Below are 26,020 nucleotides of genomic sequence, written 5' to 3' on the forward strand. Positions count from 1 at the left end.
CTCCGCTTGCCCACCCAGCCCCCCCCCCCCCGCCCTTCTTAAATATGTTATCTCAGAGGGGCTGCCACTGTCACTTGCTCAGCCAGCAAGTCCCTCTTGGAGCCGGGTGGCACTGGCTCCATCAGACATGGGGGAAGCTTCTGGCATCTTCTCACAGAAGCCACCCCTGCAGCCCCCACCACTACCAAATTGTTGGCACACAAACCAATTACAAGAGTATAAGAGCAGCTTTTGGTATTTTACAGCATCTCATTTCATGGATTATATTAAACAGAAATGTTAACGTGTGTAACTGAGATCTATGTATGCCAATAAATGATAGGAGGATCTAACAGAACCCAGGTCTGGCTCAGAAATCTTTGTGAAAAATGTATCTGCCTGATAAACCACAGTAAAGGCCGAGGTATTGAACAGCCCCTTCCCTAAATATCACAAAACATCAAAATACACAGTGATAACACAATGAAACATAACAGACCAGATCACATACTATTCCATGATAGAAACGGAAGAGTACAAATTTCGTAAAATTTCATTAACCAGAGATTACATCATATAATAGTTCTTCCTACCTTTTGTTTTGTTTCTGAGAATGGAATTACATTATGTTAAATGTAACAGTTCCCTGATTTTGAATACCAAATGTCACTGTGGTATTATTTTAATAAAGGCAAATTCCACACAGAAGTTTAGGGAATACAGAAGCATTCAAAATCTCTCAGGTGGAGATTCATGAAAAGGGACAGCGTACCTCATAATCAGAAGTTAGATTTCAGTTTTTAAGACTGAACTCAGTCTTAACTAAAAGGGTTTTCAGTAAGTCTTCATGGATGTCAATGTACCAAATAAACATTAGCAAAATAGAACAAAAATAGAAAGCACTCCCGATCTATGTAAGTTTATAGAATCACATACCTCCTACCTATACCAGTCATAGCTAAAATCAACTCTAACAAACATGATCCAGGCTAACGTTTCTTGTAAAACTGATATGGAAATCAAATTCATCATTTTATTCATAAACTTCACATATTTTTCTGATACATCATCATGAAAAGCATGTTGTAGTCTATCTATAGATATTTCAGAGACCACATTTCATTTGGGTCTGGTTCACTGAAAGCCTAGATAAGCGCTGTTAGAAAATTTATTGAATTGTTGTGAATATGAGCATCTATAAGTGTGCATTATATTAATATATTATTTTGACTTGGAAGGCAATCGTGAGAAAAGTTCTGTTAAAGCTCAGCTTCCAAGAAAAAAAGTTTGGGTGGTTCTTTGTGAAACAGCTTTTATTATACTTAGGAATATTATGGTGCTAGCACTGGACGTGAAACAAAGCAAATGCCTTGAAAACTGAAAAATGGCTAAACAATAGAGGACACAAACACAAAAGGGAGTGAATGTCATTGAGCACTTTAAGGCATAAAATGTTTAGTTACTGATGTGTGAAAAGAGCAGTCATCTTCTTTCTGTTACTTCTCAAGATACTTCAAGTTTAAGAACACAAATAACATCTGGATGGAAACTTTAGTTTTCTTAAGAACTCGTGTTTTGTAGCAGACCCACTTCTTTCACATTCATCTTAAGAAAAATATTTTCCCCAAGGTCCAAACAACTTCAGAGAATGCCTTTACTCATTTAACCTATGAACCTACAAAGAACCATATCACCATTTCTCAGATGCATCCTCAGCCTGTATTACAGTTACTGACAGTGCTGTTTGACCTTTTAACTCCAGCATGGGTAGAATAATTAATATGCAGATGAACTGCTAACTATAATTTTCTTTATCACAAAGCAAACTGTGCACATTCATGATATTTCTTTATTTCTCCCTGGTTTTACATCCAACTGGCTTTGTGTCTATTAAAGTTGCAGCTTTTTATGTAAGGGAAAAAATAAGTAAAACGCTGCAAACATGACAGAAATGTGATTCAACGAAAAGCTGGTTCACACAGTTGCCACCTAACAACTTTGTTTGTGCTTTATATAATTATTTTCAGTCCATCAGATTATAAAACATGAAAATGTGATATGCTTTTTAAGCTTCTATTTTGAATGTTTCAAGTTGACATTCACTTTTTCTCAGTATTGTCTAGCATGTGTTCTAGCTAAATTAGCTGACAGAGAGAGATATGATGAATGCAGCAGCCTTTCTTCTTTCTCTCAAGAAAACTCCTCGAGAGGAAATCAGCAATTACACTACCACAAGACTGACTTTAAATTCATAAAAAATACATGTGAGAAACTGACTAAACACAAGGAAGTCAGAATAACTGATGGAAGAATCTCTATGAATCTAGATTTGTAGCATGGAAAAGACCAACCAAACAGCAAAATAACAACAAAAGAAGCCACCCTCTGCTGAGTGGGTTACCAGACTGAATTTTTCTAGGTGGTTGTCCTATAGGCATTTCTGGTTACAAATGTAGTTCAAAATGTGAACTGTAGATAATTCCACATGAAAAAGTATAATATCTATGAGCATCTCAATTTTTTTATTTTTTTGGGGGAGGAAGAACATTTATTCCAGAACATGTATTATTTATGCCACTGCTGACAAGTAGCCCTGACTGCAATCAGCCCTGCTGGGCAAACCCTCAGAATTGTGCTAGGCTCTATCTTCTTGCGAATTCAGAAGTCCAGGCCATGTCTTACCAGGAGCTAACAGGGCCACCGCCTAATTATCTCCATCTACTTCCCCTCTTCATGCTTAATAAAACAAAGCAAGTAATCAGCATTTACAGCAAGTAGTGTTGCTTGCAGCCCCACTGCTTTCACAAATGATCCTGGCTTTGATTACTTTTTGAAAGGAGAATAAAAGGACAATAATTTTCTTAAGACTACAAAAATATTTCAGGACCTAGTAGAACTCAGCCTGAGGTATCACAGCCATCCTAACAACAAAAACCACAGTGAAAATAAGAGAAGGAGAGAAGAAGCATGTACACATACATACTGTTCTGAACATTTTGTCAGGGTAGGGGAGCAATTTTCCCAATTTATGAAGGGAAGTGCATTTGATTTAATTCCTGGGCTACAAGGAATGCACCAAGAAGGCCAGCTGAAAAGTAGGAGGTGGTTGGATGTTAGTAGAAAGCCAAAGAGACTCTGGTTTCTTTTTTGTACGGAAACAAGCCTTGTGGTTTACAAGTCTAAGCAGTAGAACTGTTGTTGCTTTCTGTGCACAGGACTTGAATATATTCTTGCCCATACTCTGAAAGTGCTGCCCAGTGGCTATTCCAAGTCTCATTCTGACCGCTCAAAGCATTCTTCAGCCTGCAATGCTGTGCCCAGTACTGTTTTTCAGACAAAAAAATGACAGAATAACAAGGAGTCTCAACCCAGCTTCCTTTTTAAACTTAGGGGTTTGATAAATTTGTTGCTGACTCTGACTCCATTTGCATCCCCAAAGATCATCAGATCAAAGATCCTGCATGTAGTGTTCATGCTCTTTATTAAAAAAAAATCTTGTAATAAACAGCAGTACTTAACCAGCCACCTAATCACAACTCTTTGCAAAACTTGTCCCCATTACTGCTTTTCCCTTCAATCCAGGTGCCCTCTTTCCCTCCTGTCTTGGGTAGGTAATTCTCATTTCCTTCCTAGTTCCTATGTCTGTATGAGCAGAAATTCACACAAGTCTCACTTCTGAGTATCCAGACCAAGCACATGAAACTACAATAATGCTCATTTGCAAGCCGTGGGAACAAAGCAAACTCTTGTCTCCAATGCATGGTCAACATCACAAGACTGTGTCCCTCATGGCTGACCAAGAAATGTCTAAGAAAGGTGCGAAAAGAAAGGAGGAAATGGAAGAGAGGATAAAATGGAAGAGTTCCAGACAGCACAGTTTTTGGTACAGTCCTGACTGCCACAGACTACATAAAATTAGACAAGACACAATTGTTTTATGCTTCAGGTTTCTTTCAAGAAGCAGGAATAAACTCCCTTTTCCCTATGATTTGAAGAGATGCATCAGCCCCAAAACAACAGACTGGTGTCAGAGTACAGTGTGGGGAATGTGCTTAGAGACCTAACAATTACATCCAGTTCCAGCCATTATTAAGATGACAGTCCCTCTAAGCTTTTTTTTTTTTTTTTTTTTTAACTTTACATTACTACCCACACTATAGTAGATGTTATTCCTAAAGCTGTGGTCATCTGTTTTTGCATAATACATGATGAGTTACAAATAAAGGATTAATTGTTCATCCTGACACTTTAAACAATCTAGTTTTCCATCAGCTAGAAGACTTTATTAAATGCCTAATCATTAGATTTGCTTTATTACCTTGTGCATAAAAGTGCACAATAGTAACAGCTCCACTGTTAAAGTAACTCTGCTGATGTCTTCAGCTATACCTGTGAGTACTGTTCTTTTTTTCAGAAACATTTCAAGACTTAAAAATTATTTTACTTTGTTGCCCATTTTGTTTGTGGGTTGTTTTTTTTTTTAAACAACTATACCACAAGGACACGCAGTTTCTAGTAAATCTACAGCTGTCACTACATACTGATGTGTAGAATCACATTTCTGAAGTAGAGCAATATAATTTGATGTTGAGAAAAGGTCTCAATTTCTATACTTAAATTCAAAGGATTTGAGGACAGGCTTAAGCTAAGCACGTGCTTAAATGCTTTTTTGAATAAGAATTAAGGTCTTTTAGTTCCTCTGCTTTGAAGTTCAACTTCTGATGCTTATTGATAGTATCTACCACATACAAGACATCAGGCCTTGCCTTTGCTTCCAGGCTTATACTTAAGATGGAGTTTGCAAATGATACATTAGGGAGAGATAAGATGCAGAGGTTTGTTTTACAGAGGGATCAACATTCCACAAGCTGACTTTGAACTTCACACATTGTCAGGGAGCAGCGAGAGAGGAGGTTGCTTCACCAAGTCAGGCAATCTAGGAGTCAAGGGCAACTACAGGTAGGGGCAGTGACCTTGCCAACAAGGGTGCAGTCCCACAGCACCAAGACAGGCAGCAGAGCAGGGGACAGTGACAGGTTCTGTTGAGAGTCCAGTGATCACTAGAGAAATGAGGGGTGACAAGTCGGGTCCAAAGCCAGTCTGGAAAGCCAGTCAGGAAGTCGGGAACAGCAAAGGACAGAACTCTGCAAACTGAGCAGCTTGGGGCAGGAGCGGGGTCCGGGCCAGAGCTAACACGGAGCTTCCAGGCAGTTGATCTGCAAGTAGGAGGTGGCCATACCTGGTGTACTCAGGGCCCTGGCATTTCTTCATGGATTAACATTGGTTTCACCGTTTCTATATTTCAAGAAGCCACACTCATAAAAATAAATCTCATCTAGATACAAGAACAAGCCTTAGGCTCTTGTGCAAACATTTTGGTCACAGGAATTTATTGCTTTTAGAGAACCATTTCTATTGACACAGGAGATAGATGTGTTTACAATGGATCCCAGTAAGAGCCTAAGTTACTTAGTGAAAGGATGAGAAGAAATGGTTAACAAACAGAAAACAACCACAGCTTAGCGTTTGGTCAATAATACTAAATTCTTATTCATAGATTTCAGAGCACTTTTCAAACCTGAAAGAGAAAGAATAAGGGAACTGTGCCAAAGCCACCCAGCAGATCAAGATCATAGAACCAGATCTTTTGGATTTATAGCGGATCACAATCTGAACATAAATTAACGATATTGTGCTGCTGCACAGAAGTACCAACCATACCAGGATGTCCAGTTTTATACCATGTTCCTTCTTTCTAATGAGGGGAAAATGAGAGAAAAACAAGAAATCAGCAGGTTGCCTCATCCAGTGCCATGAGCCAAAGTAGGATCAAATAGATCAGCAAAATGCTCCAGATTACAACTACCTCTGGAATTATAATTGTAATGTTAATCAGCTTCCTCATATAGTCAACCGCACAGCCCCAGCAGATCTTATGCTGTCATAAGGCAGTGTGAGAGAAAATGAGTAGCACCAGGAAGAGGAGAGACAGCAATGATTTATACCAGGTGGTTTATACCAGCATAATGTGCTAAACTATGATGCAACTTGATCTTACTGAGTATCCGCTTTATTTTTTAAAGCATGTTTCTCAATGGTCAAGACTATTTTAAAATTTAATTGTCTTCCTCAGCTTTATGGTACCTGCACAATTAGTAAGTATGTTTTCTGTTCTGTTATTTACATCGTTAATAACAAAAAGACCCAGACTGAAGACAGGCTCTAGGAAGCCAGCAATATATTCTTTCCTTTTGACAGTGAACTACTGCTTACTAACCAGTCAGTTTCATGTAGATCTTATAATACATTTTTTCCAGACCGTATTTCTCTAACTTTTTAATGAAAAGGTCATGTAAGTGTCAAAAACCTAATCAAACTGACAACCGGCTCTGTCCTATCCACAAGGCCTGTTCCTTACTGGAGGAGAAAATCAAGTTATGTGGCGTGATTTATTTTTGACAGATCCATGTTGACTGCTATCATTCCTCGCTTATCATCTAGGTGCTAATAATAGTTTGTGAGATTATTTGTCCCAGGATTTTTCTGGGGATTTAAATTAAATACACAGATTGAGCTGTATTTCTCTGACTCCAGCCCCTGCTTTGAGAACAACAATATACAGTTGCACCTTCTGTTTTTTCTGCATCTCATTCACTTTCTTAATTAAATTTGTTCTTTAACTGTGTCTTTTCATCATGTTCACTAGACTCACACAACTTGAAAATATTTGGTTTACTTGAGTGCTCCTAATCTGTTCTTTACCTACTCTGGGCTGAGACAATTTTGTTCTTGGCATCACCAGTTCTAACAATCTTCTTGCAGGTGATCTTTTTTGGAAGTCTGATACAATAAAGGCTCTAATCACTTCAGCTTTCTTTATAATTCATTTTCAGATTTTCTCTGTTGAGCAGGGGATTAATCTTTTTCTCTGTCTTTCTCTTAGTATGAATGTACTTACAGAGCAGTTTTTATCTGATAGCTTGATACTTCAATTGTGTTGCAGCATACCTTTTTAAATCGTTCTTTCTTACTCTTAGTACTCTTACCTGTCTTCCTCTATATTTTCTTCATGGGCTGAAGGCCACCTCGTAAGGTGGTCAGGCTAGCCTTACTATTATTTCTATTCTACTCATAACTGGGATAAATGTGCCCTTGTGCATCTGGTTTCTGCAAATTCACTTTCTGCAGCAGGTTTGTGCATCATTAGATCAACAACAGCTGTTTTAATGAATCAGCAAACACTGAGAAAACAGCATTTTGTAGAAGAATTCTTATCAAGCTCTAATTGTGGAAAGAAGAACTTTAAGATCTTGGAAAAGCCTGGTGGGTCCCCCTTCTTTCCTTTTTGGAATAATTTATTCCACGGCAGAAGGGCATGCACACACTGCCTCCAGCTTTACAGCCCAGGCGTTGCTGCCTCTCTGTCTATAGAAATCACCTTGACTCAGCCAGTAGAGATCTGCCTCGCCTTTTCATATTTATTTGTGGAATTTTGCTTTTATTTTCAATTCAGTAGGCTCAACATTTTGGCCAATGCAGCTGTAGTGCTGTCCTGTGGAGAAGGGCAGCCCCGTAATGGCCAGGAAGGGGAGAGTCATGTGCTACGGGCAGCGTATGTGAAATGAAGTCCATAGTAGATAGGACTCAGAGTATGTTTGCTCTTGCTGTTCCACCTACCTTGACAACATCCCCTTAACACACTACCGAGATCTCTCTAGACTCATAGAATCATCTAGGTTGGAAGGGACCTTTCAGATCGTCGAGTTCAATCACCAATCTAACTCTGCCAAAACCACCACCAAACTATGTCCCTCAACACCACGCCTACCCATCTTTTAGATGCCCTCAGGGATGGTGATTCCACCACTTCCCTGAGCAGCCTATTACAACTTTTTCCAACCCTTTCAGTGCAGAAATTTTTCCTCATAGCCAATCTAAACCACTCCTTGCACAACTTGAGGCCATTTCCTCTTATCCTATCACCTGTTACTCGGGAAAAGAGACCTACCCTCACCTCGCTACACCCTCCTTTCAGGTAGTTGTTAGCCTTTCTGACAGAAACAACGTGTATTTGCAGCACAACTGCTTCACAAAGCCACAAACCAGCTGCCCCCAGGAACCAGGCCCGGCCTGCACTGCTCCAGGCCCGGTGTTGTGGGCAAACGTGGGCCGCATTCGACGTCCCTCACTTACCCGCCTTCAGAGAAGCCCCTCTCAAGTTTGGCCTCCCGCTCTGTGCCGGCAAGACACAGGCGACTGCAGTTTCTTGCCCGACTAATACCCGCTGCGACAGCACTTGGGAAACTCGTTTATCAAGTTAATGCCGCTGGTTGAATCCAGTGGGCAAACAGCCGTGGGCCCGCCGGCAGCGCTGAGGGGAGAACCGTGGCCAGCCCTTGTCCTCCCCGGGGGGAGCCGGGCGGGCGGGTAGGGGCGGCAGGACGGACGGCGGCCGGCTGCCCGGAGGAGGAAGGGCAAGCTGAGGCAACAGGCGGGAGGAAACGCAAGGGAGAGCCGAGCGCGACCCGCCGCGGAAGCCGCGGTCGCCGCGGCGGAGGGGAACGAAGGCAGGGGCGGGAGGCGGGAGCGGCCGGGGCGGAGGGAGAGAGGGAGGAGCGGGCGGGCGGCCGCCGCCAATCCGTCGGTGTGAGTCAGGCACGTCGGTGGGGTGATGCTGCGGCGCTGGGAAGGCGGCGGCAGCGGCGGGGAGCGGCCCGCCCGTTCGCGCTCGTACCCTTCGCCGTGTCGGCGCCGCCGCTGAGGCGAGCGCCGCTTCCTCCTCCCCCTCCCTGGCCAAGGGCGGCCGCATGGCTGGGGGCGCCGGGCCTGCCTCCTCCCGGCCGCGCCGCGCTCCCTGACAGAGCCGACGGAGGGAGCGGGCCCGCGGCCGCCCGGCGGGAAGGGGCTGGGGCGGGCTGCGGCGCGGGGAGAGCAGGTAGGGCGGGCGGCGGGAGGGAGGGAGCGGCCCGGCGGAGGAGGGGGAGCGGTGGTAGCGCTGTCCTGCGGGGAAGGGCAGCCCCGAAGCGGCCAGGAAGGGGAGAGCGCCGGGGACGGGCGGAGAGCGCGGGCCGGGGAAGAGGAGGGGTCCTGAGGCGAGGGGCTTTCGGCGCGGCTGACGGGCTCCATTCATCTGTGGCTCCTCCCTTCTCACAGGCTGTTGCGTGCGGCTTCCGTCCGGGCATCGAAAGGAAAAGCCAAAAACCAGCCTTGCCCCGAGCCCAGCCGCTTGCCTCTCCTGAAGCTTGGGAAGGAAGGGGACTACAAAGGGGCCGCCCTTGCATTTCATGTTTCGTCAGCCCGACAGCATTTTGGCTTGGATTCCATCTTGCTCCTACCTGTTCCTGGACAGTGACGGGGAGGAGGAGAGGCAGCGTCCCAGCATGTCTCGTTACAGCCTCCATAACCTCCTGGACTGGATGTATGGGGGCGTGGACCCCAGCTTTGCTGGCAATGGAGGGCCAGAGTGCGCGGCCTTTCTCTCCGGGCAGCAGCGCCTTCTGGAGAGTTTGGTCTTCCTCAGCGTGGGCGTCGTGGAGATCCTTCTGTCCCTGTGGAAGCTCAGGCAGCTGCATTTCAGGGAGCTGGAGGGTCACCTGCTGCAGCAGCCCCAGACTAAGCAGGAGAGCTTGGGCAAGAATGTGCTGCTGGTGGTGCTCTGCCTCATCTTTGGGCTGGAGGTGGGCTTCAAGTTTGCCACCAGGACCGTCATTTACCTCCTGAACCCCTGCCATGTGGTCACTATGATGCAGGTAAGGCTTGTGTACAGTCCCTGGGAAGTGTGCTTTTGTTTTTTATTTGCAACGCAGTGTTTTTTCCCCACAGTCGGTTTGTGTACCAAAAGTGCATCACACAATGTATAAATATTTTAAAACTGACTTAGTTTTTAATCAGCTGAATTGAAACATATGAAAAAACCAAGTGAAATGAAAAGGTGATATCGTAGCTATGACTAATGTCCAAATCTCTGGTGGAAAATGCAAAAAATTAAGGCTGTCTCACCATTTGCTTTCACCTAATCCTTGTTTCAAGAACAGAAAATGCTGTTTCTACTGACAGCTGTGGTAAAATGTGTACTAAATTTAATGAAAACAAGATTATTGCTACAGCAGCTATGTAATTTACTTGCAACTTTTTCAAGTAAGTGACTTTTAGGGATGTGAATGTCTTTTGCAAAGGTGTTGGAGAAACAAATTCCTCTTTATTTTGTGCAGGCAACGTTAGTTTACCCTTCTAAGTTTTGAAGCTGAATAGTAAGGAAAAAAGTGTTACCAGCATGTCGTACGTGGGGTGAACAAACTGATCTGGCTCAATACCTGTGGATAAACTATGTGCTTTAATGACGTGGTGTGGTTGTTGATGTGTGATTATGTCCAATTTGTGTAGCTTCTAAGATAATGGAAACATTCATGAACAGTTACCAAACTGTGATATCTTAAAGCTTACAAACTCTGTTTATCAATGGTCCGGTGCACGTACTTAACTACCAGTTTCACTGAGCTTGGTAAGGAGTGGGGGAGATGTCAAAAACTGTTTTGTTTAATTTTGCTCATATTGTATTCTCATCACAACAACTTAGAAGAATTAAGCTCAAGAATTAATAGAAGAATGTTAAAAAGGCTTTCATAAAAGCTGCCATGGTAACAACATCTGTCTAAGATCCGTAACAGGTGACAATCAGACCGGTGCCATTCTTGGTCTCCCTTTGCAGAATGCTGAGTGATCTGGGCTGTATTAGATCAAGCCAGTAGTTGGTTTCACTCCTGGAGAGCACTTACAAACAGGAATGGAAACATCTTTCTGGTTGTAGCAGGGGTTTGAGGGAGATGTGTATTATTTCAATACAGGAAACACAAGCTCTTACAGCAATATTAAAGACCTTTACAGCAATTAACTTAGGGTTCCAAAACTTAATTAGTCAGCTATGTAAATTCCTAAGCAGTGATCTGGTCTAGTGGGAGATGTTCCTGCCCATGGCAGGGAGTTGGAACTAGGTGATCTGTAAGGTCCCTTCCAACCTAAGCCATTCTATGATGCAATATTATCTCAGTAATTTACATGATAAGATACCTGCTTCCCATGATGTGGTAACAATTGCTGTGTGATCGATTAGTCAGTATTGGTAATAAAGGGGAAAGGAGAAGGTATGAAAGAGCTGTAGAAGTGATTGAGATAAAATAAAATAGCTACATTCCATTTCTTGGAAATACTCAATGTGTACTGGAAAAATTTCCTATTAATTCTCTAGGAAGAAGGTGAGGATATGTTAAATTATGATTTGAAAGTTTAATTGTCTTGATATGGTATTGTAATATGTTATGATAAGTATTCAGCAAGCTAATGCTTATTCAGAAATAGGGGAGTGAATATTGTTTACCTCATTTACTAACACTCTGCCCTAGGACGGCAGAGACTTAACCTCTGTAGGCAGGCATGGGCACTTCTTAAATCTCTTTCAGACCAATTGTGAAGCTTTTTTTAAGTAATCCTATGCTAATTACTCATTAGAAACGGTGTTCGAGCATTTGTGAAATTGAGACAATGGTTATGTCAACAAAATTAAGAAGTCATACCTTTTCATCCTCAAACAGATGTATTAGAAATAGGCCTGGGCTTAATATGGAGAATGAAAATGGGTGCAAAACCAACAGCTGAGAAGAAGAGGTGAGATGCAAATGTAGTCCATGACTTCCATCAGCAGAAAAGTAATACATAGAAGGTGTAATCTTGCAAGCATTGTTTTTCTGGCCTGAATTTGCTGAGGGCAACAGGTTGGGAAGATTAAATATATTAATTTACCATTTATCTTTCACTTATGTCCTTACAGTAGTTGATACTTAATCCTGCTGCTGCGCCTAGGCATCGGGATGAGCAAAGTAGGAAGTGAAGAGATGAAACATGCTACAACAATAAAAATTACTTCAAATGGAAGCCAACAGTAGCTGTTGGTAAAGGTCTCTTCTTTCACTCAATTTCTGTTTTCCTTTTCTTCAGCTAAGACTGTTTCACCTCAGAGCAACAAAGACTTTGGGCTCTGAGCCAAAAATATTTGGAACTGGAAATTATTGTTTGGATTTTCTCTGCATAACAGCAAAACTCCTACTTTTAAAAGACCTAAGACTGAAATGAAATCACAAAATAAAAAGGAAATTACATCTGTGATGCATTTGGGCAGACAAAACTGTGTAATACAGTGGATACTGAGTTCTATAAATGAGTCTGTCTCGATCAGGTGTCTTAATTTCTGCCTGTGACGCCAACCTGTGTTCAAATCAAATCTCTTTCCTAAGTGGGAAGAACTAGTTTAGATGTGTCATCGCAAGGATGAAGTGTCAATCAAATGAGTGTATCTAGCTGCCTAAACAGTCCTCATGGTTAATCAGTCAGATAATTTGTTGCTGTCCTGCCCCCTAGTTTGATTATCTAGAAACAATACTGCTCATTTCCAGCCCTGGTCTTGGGTTTGGCATCTGGAGGAAGAAGGGCAATACTGTTTCTTCACCAGTGACGTAAGTGCAGCATCACTGAGAGAAAATTACTTCATTTATATATATATATATTATATATAAAAATATATATATATGTAAAACCAAAGGTGAAATGGAAGCCTTGTGGCTTCTTTGACAGCTCTTAGATGGTGATGGTTTTGTGCAGTACAACATTTAGTTAGTATGTGGTGCAGAGAGGAGTGGGAGTCTATGAAGGAATTCATACTAAGCTCTTTATATAAAGAGTGGTCTTACTGAAAATTATTTGGATACATCTATTAAAAAAACCCAACAAATCCCAACACTTTCTTTTTAGGACTAAAGTTATGATTGGACCAATGGTAATGCTGTAAACTTGGCATAAAAGGCTGTCCTAAAGGGGAAACATTAAGTCCAATAGGGTGTTGCAAACCTATCCTCCTTTGTATAGCAGGAAAAAATTCACCATATATTTAGGTTATCAAGTCTTATATTTTGAAGACATTAATCCCTTTCAGGGATGTGAAGGAAATCTTTTAAGTTTCTGATTCGGCAGCGTAAGAGAGAGGATTCAGCCAGTAACCAATTACCGCACTATTGATTTCTTTAAAAGTTTTGTAAAGGAGACTTTTAGCAGCATCCAGGGCATGGTTGTTGAGAAGTGTATAGGTAAGTGTTGTCTCCCTGTGTATGATAATCAAAATACTTACAGAATTACTTCAGGGAGGTGAAAAGAAAATGTCTTGCCTTGCAATGACAAAACCAATTATATCAAAACCAATTTGTTTATCTGTTCCATATGCTTTAAAGTATACATTTTAAAACTCTTCAATCAAAACACTTGTGTTCATATAGCAATTCTTCATTTCAGGTTCAGTGAAGGAGCAGTCAGAATTTCCATCAAACGCTCTCTGTGCTTCATTATTTGTTCCTGTACCCCCAGTTTTAATTTCTGACACACCTATTTTGCAAGCTGGTATTTACCATCAATGTAACTTAATGAAAATGGATAAACACAGGTCTTTCTTGATGTCCTCTATGACATCAAGCTGGAGTTAACAGGCAACTAAGATTAAATGTAGACAAATTTAAACCAGGACCCAGAGATAAAATTAGTCTGTATTGCAAAAGAGAAATTTGGAAAACAAAATGTAAGGAAAAACTATCATGTGAAGCCATCTAAGTCAGAGTTTGTGGGTAATCATGGCAGGATGAAGTGATCTTGAAAGGTCCTTAAGACTATGTGATTTTTTTTTTCCTTTTTTAAATTAGAATTTTAGGTTTGTGAGTTGGATCTTGAAGTTTTAATTTGGTTTCTTGGAGCTTCGCTAAGACTATTCAGTTCTGAACACTGAAGGTTATAACTGAGCAGTTTGTAGAAATTAAAAGTGTGTGTGTAAATTTCTTGTTTAGGGAAGTGGCAGAAATATGACTGTAGTCTCATACTAAAATGATAGGTACAGCTAGTCCTTCTCTTAAACTGTTGTAAATTGTCAGCTTCCTTGATTTTAATAAGCTAATGCCTTCTTCCAGAATGATGACTTAATAACAATCTGTAAAATGAGTTTTGGGATTTTTTTTGGTTGTTTTGAGAAGGGCTTTGCAAGTCTTCTTCCTACAGAATCATTTCTTGATGGTACACCCTCAGCTGGTGTGTTGTCATAATTCTCTTCCAACTCTACGCTGAATTATTGCACTTAAGACAGTTTAGAACTGACATCTATCTGAAATAAGGAAAATATTTTTGTAGGAAACACTGGTATTGCTGGATGGTTACTTCAATCAGTGATCTTTTTCAGCAAAGAGAAGTAAACTAAAGGGGAAGTGATAGGTATAAAAAAGGCAAGGAAAAGAAATATAGAGGAGTCTAGTTTTGTCCAGTGATCTCAACCTGATATTTGCATAACTAGAACCAGGGCTAAGTGCATCTGCAGTTCAGTAAATACTAAATCCTGTGTTCATTGTTTTCAGTTTGAGCTTCTTCAGAGACCTGGATCCTTTCTGTCCTCTGCAAAAGAGGCTACTGTGTTTTTGGAAACAATGGGTGTTTTCAGAACTTACATAATAAACATAGCTTGACTGAATTCTGCATCATTTGGGAGTATGTCCCAACATATAATTTATTAATTATCTTCCTCTCTCTCCCCTCCTTCCTTTTTTTTTTTTTAAAAAACCTTGGAAAAGATCTGATTATGTGGTTAAATGTGATTTTTTCAAGTGTGGATCTGGATCTAATTTGCATACACTGCTCCTAAATGTTTTGTAATATTTGGAAGAATCCAGTTAAATTGTGTATAGTTTTCTGTATTCTTGAATTAAAATTAAACTCTTATTTGGGTAGTGAGTATGAAGAATCATTGATTATAGGAATTAACTAAATTTTAATAGAAATTACACTGAATAATGGTATTGGGTTATATAAGCAACAGCCTGGAAGTAAAAGTTTAATGAGTTATTCAGTTTTTGAAAGGTAGCAGTATTCTAAATTGAAGATTTTTTTCAATAGTTTTGTTCACTGCTTAATGTATTAAGATTTTTGGGCAAGATGACAAATTGAGCAGTGAATGCAAAATTTACTATGTGTATATATATATATAGGTTTTTTAAAATGTAAGTCTGTAAATGTAGGTGTCTAAATCTCCCTTTTTGTATCTGTGCGAATTTCCTTTATCTACATAATTTTGGTGTATACCTCCTGCGTTCCAAATCTTGGTACTGCTACCTGCAGAACTTGTAATTTTTAAAGCACCTCAGAAGACAGGATCCAGTTTCAGGAGATATGATAAAACCAAAATTTAATAGAATTTGGTATGCTAAGGGTTGTAAAAAAAATATTTGAGAAAAGCAAGGCTATATATTTGGAGTACAGTATGATTTATTCCCAAATTTAGGAGGTGTGTGAGGCTGTTGTAGCAAGGCCAACAATCCTTTTGGTGCTCTGAAACACTATCTGGTAGACGTAACATTCATCACTTAAGTTGAAGATGTACCTCATCACAGTTTACAAACATGCTGGATTATGAAGAATGCAGCTTGATTTTTAGATCTGCATAATAAAAGTATTATTTCTTTTTTTTTTTTTACAACTGCAAATTAACTTGTGATACTTCCTCTGAAGGCGGGTTGCTGGAGAAGAAATTCATCATAGTGTGTGGTGAAAAAGGGCAGGTGAAGTACAATTAAAGCACTGAAAGCACCAGTATTTCATGGTGGCAAGCCTTATTTCTTGCAAAAGAGTGGATTTTACTGCTAGAAGGATGATAGTAGCCCCAGGGGCATAGATATGAAGTGAGAGGTCATCGTGTCCTTTACACTGGGTCTGGGACGCTCCACAACTATTAGTTTGGTTTTCAAAAAAACCCATGGCTTGGTGTATTGTTTAATCTGCCCTTGGTTCCAATAACCATCAATTGTTCCTTAATTGCTATGATTTATTTTTAAGCAATGATTTTGTTGTGTTTAAAAACACTATCTCTTTATAACTGTTCTCTTTAAAAACACCTCTGAAGTTTAGAGGCTTTAACCAATACCATAATTAATGTCATAACTATTTATTGAGCTGAGGAAAAGCTTTTAAGTCATAATTTTGATACTGTATATAGTTTGTTTCACCATATTTTTAGTAAATCCCATCATATAGTAGAGAAATTGAGAAATACCAATAGCAAAAGAATAAGCAAAGAATAAAGAATAGCAAATGTGTCTTACGGCTATGAACCTCAGTTTTGTTTGTTTGAAGAGATTACAGTTCAGCCACTTTAACTTAGAGAAGCTTTGGCCAGTACAGGCTTTATCTTGAGCTGGAATTGTGCGTGCTTTAGTCAAGGTGATAGGGATCACGGTAATACACCCTGCTGCCAGGGAAGGTGCTGGTTGAGGAACTAGAGTTTAAAGCTCTAGGTTAAGCCTTTGTTTTGACGTTTCTAGGATCTGGAAATACCTGCTGTGCTTCAGGACAGAATGCAGACTTTGGTAATTCTCACTTTTATTCTGTGTATTCTTAGGAGAGAAGAATATAAAAAGTGGAAAATTGACAAGAAGTAATCTTTATCTCTGAAAGTGAATCGGAATTGCATGATTGGGGATTCTAGGTGAAAAAGGTTAATTTTCTCTTACCCCAGATATTTACATTGAGGGTTATTATCTAAAGGCCATTAGAAGAAGAATTAGGAAATCAGATATTGGTTTGTTTTGATGAGATCATAATAGATTTAAAACAAATATCAATCAAAGTGTAACATGTACTTTGAGCAACATGTTGTGGAAAGACAGGCCTTTTTAAATTTTTTTTTCTCTTCTGTTTCTTTTTTTTCTTTTTTTTTCCTTTTTTTTTCTTTTCTTTTTTTTTTTTTTTTTTTTTTTTTTTTTTTTTTTTTCAGAATGGAGCTGTTAATTGTTTCAGTGTACTATCCAGTGTTGTAATGTATCACTATTGGCTTTAATGTATTTTTAAGGTGGATTTTTTAACATGCTAGCAGTTTGTCACACCTTTCCGTGTAGCAGCTTAAACTGATGTTTCAGGAATTGCTGCCTTTAGGAACTTCAGTGGGGCAGTTGACTAAATCAAGTAGCAGCAGTAACCCTATTGGACACCTTATAAATTCCAGGGATCGGGGTGACTTTCATCTAATGATTTCCATTCTAAACTCCCTCCTTTGTTGTCTTCCTCGTGCTGCTGTAAATGTTTACACTCCTGGTCACAGATGATGAGTTTTACTGCAGTGGTTGTACCTCAGCCACAGCCTCTGTAGCAATTTGAACTGTGTTGATGTTTGCCCAGAACAAGTTCTGTAGGGTGAATTTGAAACCTGTGAAGAGTGTAATGGGACTCATGTTTCTCGTGACACTTCCTCAGGGCTTTAGATAGATGTGGTAAGGGTTTACATTAATTCAGATTGCCAAGTACTTAGTGTCAAGTGAATTTAATTGTTTATATTTTAATACTTCGGTAGTTAGTGAAATGCCAACTTAAATTATCAGGAATATGATGTTACACGCCTTGGATTTTTATGTTTCTTAGGCAAAAATTGTCTGTAATAATAAAGCTATTAGGTGTAAAAACAGCTATCCTCCTGTTTTTAAAGGTTACAAATTTCTGCTATAAAATCCTACAAATTGAGGAACTGTGACAAGAAAAAGGTATTGGTGACTTGGAACAGAGTAAAGCAGGACTTTTCTATGATTTTCTGTGACTTTCTATGGTTTTGCTTCCATAGGAAACTGATGTGAAACATCTTTCTTGGGGACAAAGTAACAAAAGTGAGTGTATGTGACTATGCAGATGAGAATCTTACTGTGAACTCGTGCAAGCTTCCACACTGTCACCGACGGGTGAAAAATGCAAGTTAATCTAAATTCAGTGCAAATTAAATTTTCTTAAGAAATTGGACTTTTGAATATGTATATGTATTTAATTCAGCCTTTTTGTGTTCTTTTACCCTCAGATAAGTTTTTGATTGTCAGGTTTTGCTAAAGCACTAAGCTAGGAGTGGGGAAGGAAGTAACCCACTACTAGTGAAGGGCTGGTGCCGATAGTGATCAGAGAAAAAGGAAGGAAAATAACCTCAGTGGCACTTTTTCTCTGAAATACTAATTCCTAAAATGTGATAACTAATGCTACTGCACACACAGAAAGACTTGAGTCTTATGTTAATAATTAATCCTAAAATACAAGAATTCTAGAGATCTTTCACTTAAGACTGTAAAAAGGGAAGAAGAAGAACAGGCTTGTTGAGCAAACAAACTAAGCCTGTGGAAAGGGAGGCTAATCTAGTGTCCCAATAAACATATAGAATTTACAAGACGCTAGATTGTAGAGGGTAGAAATTGTTCGATTTACTACACTTCTTTCATCCCTGGGTAGAACTGGGAAAAGGGGAGGTTGGAAGGAGGGACAGGCAGCTTCTGCTGTGCCCTGAGTCTGCTTTATATAACACAAAATTTTACTGTCGTATTACTAAATGCTCTGCAGCAATGTTGCTTTGAATCACAAGTATTGTTAAAGCTAGATTAACGATTCCACAGGACATATTAATTAATCCCTGAACCTGTCTGACAGCTGCAGTAAGGCAGCTGTGATTTTTATGCTAAAACATGAAATACATTCAAATTGCTGCTATTTAGCAGAGAGAACGTAACACCTTTTGATATCTGTTCTCTTTTCTGATTTGTCAGTCTGAACTTGTCAAACCCCAGTTACGTGGGGTTTTTTGTTTTGTTTCTTTTAAGTTGCCTTTTAGAAAGCAAACAGATGGCTTTTAAGTGATATGGCTCTCCTGTGCTGAATTTATAGTTTATAAAAAACCAGTTGACATCTAACATACCTAGATGCTGAATCAAAGCTGTATGATGCAGTTGTTAAACCATTACCTTCTGATAAATGATAGGGTGGTTATTTTGAACTTAATTAAAGAATTAATTTTAGTTATAATAAACAAAGTAATTTACATCTTTTAGATTATCCAGATGCTTGAATGTTCCTTGTCTTACATTTTACCATTGTGGGGCAAAATGGATGGTTTTCACATGTACAGTAAAATACACTTAGCCTTACCACTGAATGTTAGCCTTTTAATCATACCTTTTAATCTCTTCTGCTCTGGAGGGTACTTTGATACACCTAAGAAAGGGTGAAGATTTTTATTTCAGTGCAGATTGACTAAAGCTTGTCTCTGAATTTTTAAAAAGACACACACACACAAAAATTCTAGTTTTGGATTAATGCAGTGAATTTTTCACATTACTCTGAATATTGCAAGTAGAAATTAAAATCTAACCTCTTGAAGTTTAAATTTGGAAATAGTTTACTAAACTGATCAATTTATGACCTGGTTAAGTGATCATGACTGGAATTTTTGAAAAGAAGGATACGTTTCCAGCCAGCTGCAATGTGATACTAAATCAAACAGGCGTCTTGGGGACAGACAAGCTGCTGCTTTGAAAGGTAAATGAAATCTGTGCTGCATATGTGAGATGAAGCAGTTTTACTTGTAGCATGCTTAGCCAGAGACATCTTGCAGCATCTTCTGCCAGGATCAACTCTCCTCAGACATCTGCCAGTGTTCCTATTGGTATTTTAAGTGCTTATTCATGTGATGTTTAATCTGGAATGTTTAGAGTTGTCTGACTTGTTCTTTTCTTCCCCTGCTACCTTTTCAATTGTCATCTTTTGTCTTTTTAGTTTGTTTCTGATCAAACGAGATGATCTTTGTGTTGGGCATCTTTCTGTCTTGGCAGTATGAAGACTGTTGAAGAAAAGCCTTTCATGACAAGTTCTGACTGCACTCTCTGCCCCAGTGTACTAACTGAAAAATAGCATCACTAAAATACTTCTGAAGGGAGCTCTTACGTGTAATATTTTGTAGAGGTTTGGAACATTTTGGAATCAAAAAAACCCTGGAGATCCAGCTAAGTCATAGGACCAAAAGAAGTCCAGAGGAGGCCATGAAGATGATCAGAGGGCTGGAGCACCTCTCCTATGGAGACAGGGTGAGAGAGTTGGGGTTATTCACCCTGGAGAAGAGAAGGCTCCAGGGACACCTTATAGCCCCTTCCAGTTACCTAAGGGGGCTACAAGAAAGATGGGGAGGGACTCTTGATCAGGGAGTGGGGTGATAGGACAAGGGGCAACGGTTTTAAACTGAAAGAGGGGAGATTTAGATTAGATATTAGGAAGAAATTCTTTACTGTGAGGGTGGTGAGACACTGGAACAGGTTGCCCAGAGAAGCTGTGGATGCCCCATCCCTGAAGGTGTTCAAGGCCGGGCTGGAGGGGGCTTTGAGCAACCTCGTTTAGTGGGATGTGTCCCTATGGCAGGGAAGTTGGAACAAGGTGATCTTTAAGGTCCCTTCCAACTCCAACCATTCTATGAAATAAAAACTACAATAAAATCAGTGAGCTCTCCCTATTTAGAGTGCTCATGGAGTGAGGCAATAACATTCAGTGAATAAAGTGGTATTCAGGCATAGATATTTGAAGAGACGATTTATTTCAGTTCAGAGACAATATTGCTCTTATACCCTGCTGTTCCATCCTTTTTGAACGAAAACGTTGTACGTATCTTTTGAAAATAGCTCTTGAGATTTTTTACTAGTCTTGATTTTTGAAATGATGATTACTAAACCTAGTAGTGGAATGTGGCGTGCTTACACGTCAAAGAAACTAGGAAGTACTAGACAAAGGAGAAAATTTGGAGCTGACAAATTATTTTATGTCAGTGCTCTCAAAGCTTTTGGAATCTATAACATAAATATATACATCCTCGCCAGTATCTGAGAGTTTTCTTAGGCATAGCTCTAGCAAGTACCACAGCCTCTCATTTTAGGTATTTAATCAACTGGTTTTAGGTTCTCTATTTTAGGTAAGTCATGGCTCAGAATGATCAGGCTAGGTAAAATGCTTGCAGGCATGCTAGTATAGTAGATTTTGGCTGCTGTAGGTAATAGCTCACTAATATATTTGGGTCTGTATGTTGAAGTTCGAGTTTCTCAATATCTGAGTACATTGCAGTTGTACTAAGGCAGATTTAGTAAAATCTGCTCATGTCATGACCTCTTCCCTTCCCTCTCTCTCCCGCCTTGTCCCCCCCCTCAAAAAAAGAGTAGTCCATAACAAATATACCATAGAGGCACTGCTGGATTAAAACTACAATTATACAACAACAAAAATTTTTTCCTTTCTTACTATTTTCAATGTAGCAATACAGTAAAATGGAAAATAGGAAACCAGATAGATACGTTTGTGTGCTTTACTTTTTTCCACTTCTTTGTACCAATGCACTTGCCCATTGCTGCAGTCTACATGTACGATCTCTAAAAGACATTGAATAACATTTTTTCTGTATGAACTTAAAAAAAATCAAATAATGGAAACCTGTAATAGTTCCAAATTAATGTGGTAATTCAAGCATGTAATGCTTGAAGTGCAAGAAGTGAAAATACTATCAGGGGTTAACATTGCATAGAGATTAGGAAATTGGATTGTATTAAAGGGAGGTCAGATTAAAGTTAGTGTAGTTCTTTTTGTTTTCATGATGTTGCAATCTCTTATGGATTTTGGGGTGTTTGTTTCAGTACTGGATTTTTTTTCCACACTTTTGAAATTTGGGTACCTATTCCTGTCATATTTTAGCAGTAGGAAAGATATAATAAATAAAAAAGCTAACTGCAAAATATTGTCTTATTTTGGTTGATGTTTAGCCTTTTTTCCATGTATGTGAGTTTGACTTTTACCTAGAGACACTATTGCAACATCAAGGATGTAATACTTTGGAATAGCTGCCTATGCTATCTATCAAATAAGTTTTCTGAATAAACTAATACAATGGTATTTTCTTATTGTTTTCAGAATAGTCCTTTTACATACAGGCTCTTCTACCTGCTGCACTGAGACAAATGAATAATACAAGCAGATTTAAGGAAATAACAATTGTTAAAGTTTGCTGAACTCAAAAGGTATTTCTCGGGAACTCCATCAAATACTGAATGACAGGGTCACACACATTCCTTTTAGGAAATTTTAAATTACCACAGGCAGAAAAATAGCATGGGTATTATCCTTCTGGGTGAAGGAGCAGTTGAGACTGCAATGTACGGGATTGCACTGCTTCAAATCATCCCGGCCCTGCTGATCCATCACATGCTGTGATGTGACCTTTGTGTTTGGGCTTCTGCAGGGGTTGCTGGCCATGCAGTTCCTCATGCCAGAAATATTTCCCGTGGGGATGGACAATGATATTTATGGTCTTGTAGAGCGATTGGGAAGTAGATTGACAGAATTTCTTTTTCATCTGGGTCCTCAAGGTTGAAGTGAACTTCAGTTTGCAGATTGACCAGTGGTACCAGTGTCCTTGCGGTTTATGGCCTGAGAACAATTGTAGAATTTACAACTGCGTCTTGTAAAACATTCTTTTTAAGAAGTTGAGGTTTATTTATTACAGGAAGTATATACATATTTAGAGAGAAAGTGCTTGATGTTAAACTGCTAAAAGTGAAACATTTGAAAATCTATTCATTATCCTGAAGTTTTAACATAAACATTCTAGTTACGATTTCTCTGCTGTCATAAGAAAAATGGAAGATGGGCTTATTTTCTGAAAGGTCCCTCATAACAGAGGGACTTGCATGCTTAAAAGTCATAAATATTTATTTTTCCCTCATTAGTTCCTAAAGCTGTGTTTCTTGTAGTAGAGTTGATGTAAAAATAAACAGCTGTGAATCTTGTTCTCTTCTTTGCCTGTCTCCATGGTAGTGAAGTATTTTAGATTGTTATGTCCATCTCGGTCTTTGTAACAATGCCATCCTTTTTTGCTACTAGCTATTTCTTATCCTCAGTGGTGAGATTCAGACAGCACACAGACTTGTATTGTACTTTTTGCTCTACTGTGTGGTAGTTGGAGCACTCTGCAGTGCGTCAGAGAAAGAAATGACTGGTGTGATTAAGATTTATTTCTGGTTTAACTATTTTGTACATATAGAGAAAAAGGTCAATCTGGTTTTTTTTGTTTGTTTGTTAGTTAGTTAGTTTGGTTGGGTTTTTTTAAGATGTAGGAAATAAAAAGAAAGAAAAATTCTGTATTGGAAGAACAGAGTTTTTTTTCCATGAAGGTGTGAACTGTGCTTCAAAAGAAACATGTGTCTTCTGTCAGATTTCTGGAATTGGATTTAGCAAAATCATAAAATAATTTGAATTTAAAACTCTGGATGAACTAGTGAGACTCTAAATATCCTATCTCCTTTTGCTGACATACAACACAGAGCGTTTAAAAAGATTGACTAATAAATGCAAATAGCATGGGAAAAAGTAGTTATTATAAGAGACCTGTAGAAGACACTTATGGTCTCCAAAGAAGAGCAAATATAGTCCAGAATTCAAGGAACTTTAGTTTAGTTAGCAAGCATATTGCAAAAATACACAATGATGGAATAGTGAAGCATAATAAGTGTCAGACACTTTTCCCAGAAGGCACATGGGCCTTATGTGCAAGGTGATATGTAGACCTCTTCTAAGATTTTTATTTTTTCTCAGCACAAAAAAGGCGTCTATTACTGGATTGTCATTATGCATCTGTTATGTTCTTTTACTCTTTAAGCTGTCCTGATGAGTTGAAATTACTGGTTTTCTAAATACAAGAGTTCCGAGAAACTCTGATTGGATTTTAACAGTATTTCCTAAAAAATGCCTTGGGGTACATCCAGTGAAATTTAATCACTGCCTCTTTCTTGCTGTGCCTTTATATTCTTGCTGTGACTTACAAAAAACAATTTGTGTGCGTACATGTTCTAAACAATTAATGAGACTGACCTGAATTAAACATACAGGTAAGTGGATCAGAGAAATAAATGGCTGTAGATTAAGAACTTCCACTGAAAATAAAATATTTGTCATTACTGTACAAATATAGTGCAGACCTTTTAATTTGTTCAAGATTTTTAGTCTTTTGTGGCTCTGCTGTAAATCGGTTCTTCTTTGTGACATACAGAACTGTGAAAGAAAGATATAGAAAATGGAGTCTAAAAGAGATCATATCATTAATTTAAATTTGCTTCTAACATTTCAGATATTTCTTCTTGCCTGCCCTCCATGTCGGATTGCAATGATTCTCTTCAGGTAATGCCTCTTCCTTACTATATATTTCTGTCTACTTGCATAAAGTATTTTAGAACTTAATCACAGCTCAAGTCACAAAATATTAAGATACATATGCAATTGGAAAGGTATATTGGTTGGATTGGTTGGATTGATGCCTTGAAAAGCATCAGGGCTTAAGTGGTGGGTGTTGAGCCCCATTCTCTTGGTTCCTTTGTACTGGTGGTTTTGGCCTCGCTTAGCAGCATGGATTAGCTCAGTAACAGACGAGAATGCAGGCGTCTTTCTACAGATTAATGGATGGGCTTGTGTAAGTTATGGCATGTGCCTTGTACCTCCTTGTTATCCTGACTAAAAATTAGTAACAGGGCTTCGTTGAGGCCGTGCATACAATATGGGTCTAGTTTTAAAACTGTGGATATAATTTAAATAGTAAAAGCAACTTCTTGCAGTCTTGGGTGTTTCTCAAACCTATGCAATCTTCTCTAAAACACTGTGTATTGTTACCAACTGTAGGAACCACAAGAGTTTCTAATGTGCAGGGAGCTCTATTGGACTATTGTGGTAGAGCCCAGTAAGCAACTAAGGGGGGTAACTGGTCATTGTGGGGAGGGTGACAGGTCTTCCCAGGCAGAGTAGTGCTCAGGAGTGGCTGTGATTGCCACCTGACAGTTAACTCAGCTCTTTCTTCTCATAGTCTAGGCAGGGACTGGAAAAATGATGCTGGGGGCCATACCTCGTGAATTATTTTGGAACTGCTACTGTCTGTTTGCAACTTTTTCCTGCTGTTCCTTATTTAGGCAGGGAGCAGGCTGAAAACAGAGATGCTGTGTTACTGTCCCCATCTCAGAGTGTAAAAAGTGTGCCTGGTGTCCAGGAAATCCTGGGTCTACTCTGCACTTGCAAAAGACTGGTCACAGAGTGGAGACCACAATATTTGTTCTTTTTCAGAATGAGCCCTTCTGTTTTCTAACACCTGACAGCATATAAATTGCATTTGAAAAATTGTTTTGAAATTTTGCCCTTTTACTCCCTTAAGTCACTTTAGAATTCCTAACGGTCTATGACAGGTAGTGGTTGTAGACAGTTTATTCTTTACTTTGTGTCTTAATGTAAAGTAGACTGAAAGAGTACTGATACTGTTTTTGTGTTCTTGTGGTGCAACAACTGTACAAAATGCAGCATTATACTACTACTTTCCTGCCACCTTCTTTGCTTAGGACTTGCTGTTGCATTTTGACAAATGTAATTATTTTCTTTAAGGGACTTCTTCCAAATACCTGAAGCTTTACTTTGAAGCTGTACCATTATGGAGTCAGATTGCAGGAAAAAACTTTATCAAATAGGCTATTTTAAGCTCTGAAAGACAAATGAATAGCAACATTCCAACTATTTAGCTGCTTGCATCATGAACAGGATTAACACAAACGGACAGTCCGGGCTTTCTAGGAATCCAAAGCTCATTATAGAAAGCAGTCCTAATTTAGGAAATTATTTAAGTATGGATTTAAAGAGAGGTTTTTGTCCTGGTTATTTCATTTAACAGTGGCTCGATTCAAATTCAAGCTAGAAGAATTTTCTTAAATCTCTTGCTATCTTTTATTGAATAGATACTACATAAAATACGTGAAAACATCACATTTTATTTCCATCCATGAAAATAATACCAAATCTCTTTTCTAAGGCTGCAGATGCATATGCTGAATGGGGCCCTCTTGGCATTGCTGTTTCCTGTTGTTAACACACGCCTGGTGAGTGTACTGTACTTTTCCTCCTTCTTTTTTATTTATTTCTAAATGATCTTCTTTGAAAAGATGTTAGACCTTTGCTTTGTTTGGCCTTTTAAAGTTCATTTTACTAGGCCGTAGGTTCCTGCTGCAGGTCACTACAATAGAGCCAAAATATGTTTGGATTTTTTTTGTGTTTATAAATCAATGTGGAAAGCTAACACCACTGTATTCCAAGTGTAGGAAAAACTGCTTTTGTCAGT

At 39.2% G+C, this 26,020-nt stretch overlaps 2 protein-coding genes across 6 annotated transcripts in view; one reads left to right on the forward strand and one right to left on the reverse strand.

Moving 5' to 3' along the window:
• ACSL4 (acyl-CoA synthetase long-chain family member 4) overlaps nucleotides 1–8,357 on the reverse strand; it is a 62,945-nt gene extending 54,588 nt beyond the window's left edge. For 4 of the 5 annotated variants that reach the window (XM_014955094.1, XM_014955091.1, XM_014955095.1 and 1 more), the window contains exon 1: nucleotides 8,173–8,355. The gene's annotated coding sequence lies outside the window, so the exon portion shown is untranslated. Of the gene's footprint in view, nucleotides 1–8,172 lie in introns of all 5 variants that reach the window. The other variant, XM_014955089.1, reaches the window with a different exon arrangement.
• Nucleotides 8,358–8,662: 305 nt separating this feature from the next.
• Nucleotides 8,663–26,020, forward strand: part of TMEM164 (transmembrane protein 164) — a 41,528-nt gene continuing 24,170 nt past the window's right edge. Inside the window, exons 1-4 of the mRNA XM_014955098.1 lie at nucleotides 8,663–8,914; nucleotides 9,133–9,728; nucleotides 24,002–24,051; nucleotides 25,715–25,781. Coding sequence (XP_014810584.1) covers nucleotides 9,264–9,728; nucleotides 24,002–24,051; nucleotides 25,715–25,781 — 582 coding nt within the window. The 5' untranslated portion in view covers nucleotides 8,663–8,914; nucleotides 9,133–9,263. The remainder of the gene's footprint in view (nucleotides 8,915–9,132; nucleotides 9,729–24,001; nucleotides 24,052–25,714; nucleotides 25,782–26,020) is intronic.

This window comes from Calidris pugnax, unplaced genomic scaffold, assembly GCF_001431845.1.
Source record: "Calidris pugnax isolate Ruff unplaced genomic scaffold, ASM143184v1 scaffold38, whole genome shotgun sequence".
NCBI lineage: Eukaryota > Metazoa > Chordata > Aves > Charadriiformes > Scolopacidae > Calidris > Calidris pugnax.